At 43.1% G+C, this 6,000-nt stretch overlaps 2 protein-coding genes across 6 annotated transcripts in view; one reads left to right on the plus strand and one right to left on the minus strand.

Moving 5' to 3' along the window:
- The window catches only part of LOC135977481 (deleted in malignant brain tumors 1 protein-like), a 723,293-nt gene that overhangs the window by 323,470 nt on the left and 393,823 nt on the right, over positions 1–6,000 (plus strand). The window lies entirely within an intron of this gene.
- LOC135977486 (olfactomedin-4-like) overlaps positions 1–6,000 on the minus strand; it is a 689,021-nt gene that overhangs the window by 22,476 nt on the left and 660,545 nt on the right. The window contains exons 1-2 of one of the 2 annotated variants that reach the window (XM_065578759.1): positions 4,657–4,962; positions 1,191–1,343 (exon numbers count right to left, since the gene is read on the minus strand). In XM_065578759.1, the coding sequence (XP_065434831.1) occupies positions 1,191–1,343; positions 4,657–4,743 (240 nt within the window). In that variant the 5' untranslated portion in view covers positions 4,744–4,962. Of the gene's footprint in view, positions 1–1,190; positions 1,344–4,656; positions 4,963–6,000 lie in introns of those variants that run through there. The other variant, XM_065578760.1, reaches the window with a different exon arrangement.

Below are 6,000 nucleotides of genomic sequence, written 5' to 3' on the forward strand. Positions count from 1 at the left end.
CAGCATTTATAATGGTGTTAAACATATAAACAAGTGTTTTTAATTTACTGGGGTCGCACTCAGAGGCTTGCTATGTGAAAGGGGTCACCAATACAATAGTTTGAGAACCACTGTCCTAAAGTGATCAGTCAAGTTCTATCAAGTTGCCCTTCATATATCTTTACTGACAACTGAATGAGTATCATTGTTAGCTCTAGTTAGTTCAAAGTGAATTATTTTAACTGAAAATACTTTCTATAGGATTCTCCCCCCCCCCCCCATTTTGTGTTTTATGCAGCACATCTAGTATAATCAAAAGCAGATAAGAAGAGAGCTATGAATATTTATAGTTAGAATTTATAATTTACTGATGTGCCTTTTCTACTGATGAATTCAAGGACACTTCATTTCTTAAGACATCTGGCTCCTGGAGACGTCCAACACTTTCTCCAGGACACCTAATTTAAACCCTGAATATTCATCTACCAGCAAAAATCAAATGCAGGTTCTCCTTCTCTTGAGAAACCACAGTAGTCCCCTGGTTTTGCCTGTTTTGTTTTTTCTTGGTGGTGGGAGGGAGGGAGGGGGGAGAGAAGAGAATGGATCTGAATCCTTGTAACAAGGAAGGAAAGTAGTGTAAGGGTAAAGAGTTGGTCTTTAACTAAAATGCATAATCCAGTAGTCATTGCTAGAGCATCAAATGTTGACAGAGAAAATTGATTTTTTTCAACTGTTAAGGGAATGGAGGGGGTCAGGTGGTGGATTTTTCCCATGCTTCAGCCTGGGCTGAGCTGACATTTGCTCTTTTCCATCATTCCCTCCCATATGCTGGTTACATAAAAGTACCACAGGAGGGAGCAGGAATCATGGCTTCCTCTGTAACTGTATATAGCAATTACAGGCCAACAAGACTGTTCCATGGTTCATAAAGAGAAGCAAAGCGCTTCCTCCATCCCTCAAAGAACACCATGTGCCTATAGGCCCAGGAATGAGGCCTGAGGATACTCGAAACTCATATTATAAGGCCCTGCTTACATGCTACAATATTGAACATTTTATGTTTAATCACCCTTTTCCTTGTGATTTTTACATGCCCCTCACTGCAGTTGCTTGAAGACAGGCCTTGCAAAGTTCTGACTGTTGGACTGTTTCACATTCACTAAAAATAGGACTGGTCAGCTTTTAAAAAAATAAAAACCAAAAATCCTTACTTTAGTAAGTTCTCTTTCAAATTTCTCAGAAAGCACTTGGGCTGTGATTTCCAGAATCTCGACCTTCTGCACAGGAAACACGGTGTCTGGCAGGTACACTGAGCATTGGCACACTCCATTGTCATTCAAAGAGCCGGTCACATTGGCAAATGGCTGTAAGAACAAGTTGGTTTCAGAAAGCAAATAAATAGTCAATATGCTACTAGGAATCAACAGCAAAGGACTGGCAGTCCCCAAGCAGGGGAAAAGTTAAGCTGTAATCATAATAAATGCATTCAGGGTCAATATTAAGTTGTAATAATTTCTTCCTATGAACTCAAAGTATTTTCCTATATCAATTCATTAAACTTCACCACACCCCTATAGAGGTAGTTAAATACTATAACCATTTTAACACTGGAAAAATGGAGGTACAGGAAAGTGAAGTGATTTTTCTAAAATCAGACAGTGAGTCAGTAAATGGCAGAACAGGAAATATTAAATCTTATAGGGAGTCATTGCTTTTAATGGTCTTTGCAACAGGGCCACTTAGTGATTGTAGTCCATTAATTTCAAAGCACCTTACAAAGTTTTGTTTGTACTTCACTGATGGAAGAAGCCACAGAAATTAGACCAATTTTCATGGAAAATTTTGATTTTGACTAAACCCTGTTTTCCTCACTGGGAATGTTTCATTTGATATTTTTCAGCCAGCCCTGGTAAACAGGAGAGCTGAAGACTTTAAAACTCCCCCAACCTGCAGTAGCTGGTATGCCTTCTACTGCAGGGTACTGAGTGGAGTCATGGCCATGCATCACTGCTCTCTCCATCAGCGCACAGGGGTATAAACAAAGTTTTTTACTTGGGGCAGCTAGAGTTAAAAAAATAATAAAATATTGGCTGTTGAATATTGTTTTTATAAGTAGTTTTGTACCATGACTAAATTTGTCCACTTCTAATGAAGTGAGAGAAACAGGCTTCTGTTCCACACTGTGCTTTTTATTGGATTAACACAACCCCTATAGTTGCGCTCCTATAAGCCTAAATCCTTTTGAAAAGGGAATTGACACCAACTTGGTTCGGCATTACAACAGAGTGCTGCAGTGCTTAAATAGCTTTTAAAAATCTGGGCCTAGGTCACTATTAAAAAAGTCCCTTAGGTGCTTTTGAAATTGTCAGCCTCAGACTCCCCACATTACTGGATTTGCATTCTGCTTAGCAGGAACAGTGAAAAAAGGAGCAGAGGAAAATATCCAACGAACAGACAAATATGGTTATTGTACTTACCTTTGATAAGGCCCCCATTTGTGCTAGCTTGGTTGTGGTACTTTTTTAATCCCTGATACAGATTACAAACTGCCCTTTATCTAGATCTTAATTTATTAAATTGAGAACTTTTTAAAAAGTGGATTTAAATATCAGAAACCCACCAAACTACTTTTAAAATTATTCTAAGAGTGTCTATTCCAACAGGGGAGAAAGGTGTAGACTGGAAAGGAAACAAACGCCTGTTACAATGCAACTCACTATCATGATCCCCTTTCCCACTCCCAACATCCAAACAGCAGTCCAGATTCCTCAATATTTTGAAACTTTGATTTTAAAGGAGCCATCTCCAGCAGCTCTAACGTTGATTGGGATTTCCAACTGACTGCTGAGACAGTTAATGTTTCTTCTGGTACAATGCTGTTTCATGGAGTCTTTCCCTTGAAAAAAAAGCTACATGTGATCAATGAACGGCTGCAGATGCTCAGTCTGTCCAAAACAATGTGCATTATTCATGTTCAAGTAATATATACCATCTCACTGCCATCTTATGGAATAAGGTTTCAGGTCCTACCCCTCCATAGCACTGGCAAGATTGGATGTTACTCTTGAATCTCAACATGCATCCCTGGGAGTCTACAGTAATCAAGGTCCCATGTACTGCACAAGACACCAGGGCCGGCTCCAGGCACCAGCCTACCAAGCATGTGCTTGGGGTGGCACCTGGAGGGTGGTGGCGCTCCGGCCGGCTGAGGAGAGCGGGGCCACGTCCGGGCTCTCCGCCCTGCCCCGGCGCTCCGGCCGGCCGGGGAGAGCAGGGCCGCAGCCGTGCTCGCTGCCCTCCCCTGCTGCGCTCCCCGCCGGGGGGCGGGGGGAGGCTTTTTTGCCTGGGGCAGCAAAAAAGCCAGAGCCGGCCCTGCAACACACTATACCGCGGGGATGCAGCCCACCAATGTACACAGCCGAGCTCCACCGAATGGGAACCATGGCAATCTCCAGTGCTTGCAAAACCATTTGATAAACTGTGCATCAAATGGGGTGATTAAACTAAAGGCGTGTGGGGCAGGAAGGGGCTTGCACACAGAGGTAGCTGCTAGTCAGCCATACAAGAGCAGTGCTCCATTCCTGCAGGAGCTCTGCGTGGCAGGAGTCATCCCCAGCTGCACAACTTCAAAGCCGCACTGAAGCAGAACTCCATTCTGACAGTGCTCTGGAGCCCCAGTTTTAGCCAGCTTCCTCTGCAGGCCTCCTCGTACTCCATCCAAGAACCTGTTCAGAGCCTCATGCTGCTGCATCCCCATCACCTGCTCCCTCATCCCCCAGCCCCTAAAACAGCCATTTGGACAGCTGAGGAACTGGAAGATGGCAGGAAAAAGGCCACTTGATTAAATAGATTCAGAGAAAACAGGGGAGTTTGTGCCAGCTTGTCAAAAAGGTGATGTATGCGGCCATTGGTCTGGCCCCCTGATCGTGTTGTACAGGGGGATTGATAGTGATTAACAGCCGAGTTACAAGGATCATCATAAATTTTACAAATATCTGCACAAATTATGGTTTACCCAAGGGTGAGCATAATGAGAAATTCTTGACATTCTAAATTCCCCCATCCTCAGTTTATTATATATTTACACTTCAGCGTTGATTCTTACCACCAGGAATTGCCACTGCTTAAGGATGCTGTAGTGAAAAACATTCCCTCCCCTTAGATGCTGAGTTCACTATCTAAGTCCCAGCACTACAAGGCCTATTAGACCAAGAGACTGCATTGATAGTATCACCTAAAACTCATATAGTGCATTGTGTTTTCAAAGTGCTGGGCAAATGAACCTGAGATCTAAATCCAGATCTAGAACACTCCAAAGGATGAGGGGTGTTTGCATCTGTGGTTTTGGATTGAGTTAGTCTCAAGTATAAACCACAGCTAATTAATTTCAACTTGCATTTTGCATTTAAACTAGTCAGATTCTCAATGGGAGTTGCATTTGCCTAACCAAAAACAGAATTTGGCTGTTTTTAAAACAGTGTAATTTGTTTTCAAATTTATAATTAAGTCCCAGGACATTTATTAAAGGTGATATTTTACACTTGCTACATGCAGAGAGCCCACAGAACAAGTGGAGATCTGAAAACTTGCCTCAATTTTAAAATATTCTCCCAACCTGAATAGCGGGAGGAAAAAGGAATACATTAGAACCTGTGAAAGTCATAATATGCATCTTACCACATTCTGGAGCATGGTGCTGGCTGCATTCAATGCAATGGCATTTTGTAGAAAGACCAGCAGCACAGCCAAGTTTTCACACTTCATCTTCTCAGCAAACAGATATGATGGAGAAAGGACAGCGGAATCCCTTTTATAAGGGGCTCTGGGAATTCCCCCAGTAGGAGTTTTGTGCTTAGAAAGAGGTACTTGTGTAATATTTATTGACACTTCTCACAAAGGTGATGACATGCCGGTGAGTGAGCCACGGCACAGAGAGTGACTTGACTATTATACAAACATAACTTTCTCATTGCCTGCTGTCAAAAATTAACCACCCTCTCCTTTTGTAACAAAACCCTTCCCCATTTCCAGTATCTAGTCTTGTTCTAAGGGAGCCACAAAGGAATAAATACACAATGGGCAGATCAATTAATTGATGGACTTCAATAATTAAAATGCATTCTTTTCTGGAGGAGAGAATAACTGCTTCCTTTTACTGGACTTATCAGTATTTTTATTGTAAATCCTTTCAGTAGCAGATAGACAACCTGGGCCACATCATCTTTGTAACCCTGCTTCTAAACTCAGATGGGGTGAAAACAGCTCAAGTTAGGTTATTTCACATACAACGTCAAAGGAGCCTCCCTCCCTTCCTCTAAGCCCCTGGATGCCTTATAACATGAGCAGAGTGCACATGGGGCTCCACAAGTTTGGGCTAAAGAACAACCATTGGATGGGAGAGGGGGCCGAGCTGAAGAACAGCCCCAGCAAACCTGCAAGATAATGCTAAGACAGTCAGCATTAATGCCCATCCTACAGCTTTGGTACCATGGCTTCTGAAGCAGGGGAGATCAGGGAACAGCACACTGTGGAACAGCCCTGTGCGTGGGAGCACTAGGATATGCATGGCTTGCCAGCAGATTTAAAGTACTCTTTGCTTCTGATGAGCTGGTCTCACAGCATTTAGGCATTACCACTTCCAGTGGTCACTGGAGCCCAGTATAGAGGCAAGCAAGAATGAAAATGGCTATCCAGATATTTCTGAACTGGCAGGAAGGCTAGGTGTGAGTTTGGGTGGAAGGTCAGGTCAGTTCCCCAATCCTTAGTGTCGGCAGTTGGATTTTTAAATACATATTTATTGTGGAGAATGCAGCTTGGGTTCTGTTTTCTGAGTACTGCCTCTTTAAGTGTAAGAAAATGCAGGAAGGGGAGCATTCTGAGACTTACACAGAGGGTACACAATGCAGAGCTGGGTTCCACAAGAGCTCCCCAGCATGCAGGTGAGGCAGAGGTGGCACAGGCTGAAGGAAGCCCCTGTGGCAGCTGTAGGTTCTTTGGGGATTTCCCTTACACTGGAGAAAT

Source organism: Chrysemys picta, unplaced genomic scaffold, assembly GCF_011386835.1.
Source record: "Chrysemys picta bellii isolate R12L10 unplaced genomic scaffold, ASM1138683v2 scaf1, whole genome shotgun sequence".
Taxonomy (NCBI): domain Eukaryota; kingdom Metazoa; phylum Chordata; order Testudines; family Emydidae; genus Chrysemys; species Chrysemys picta.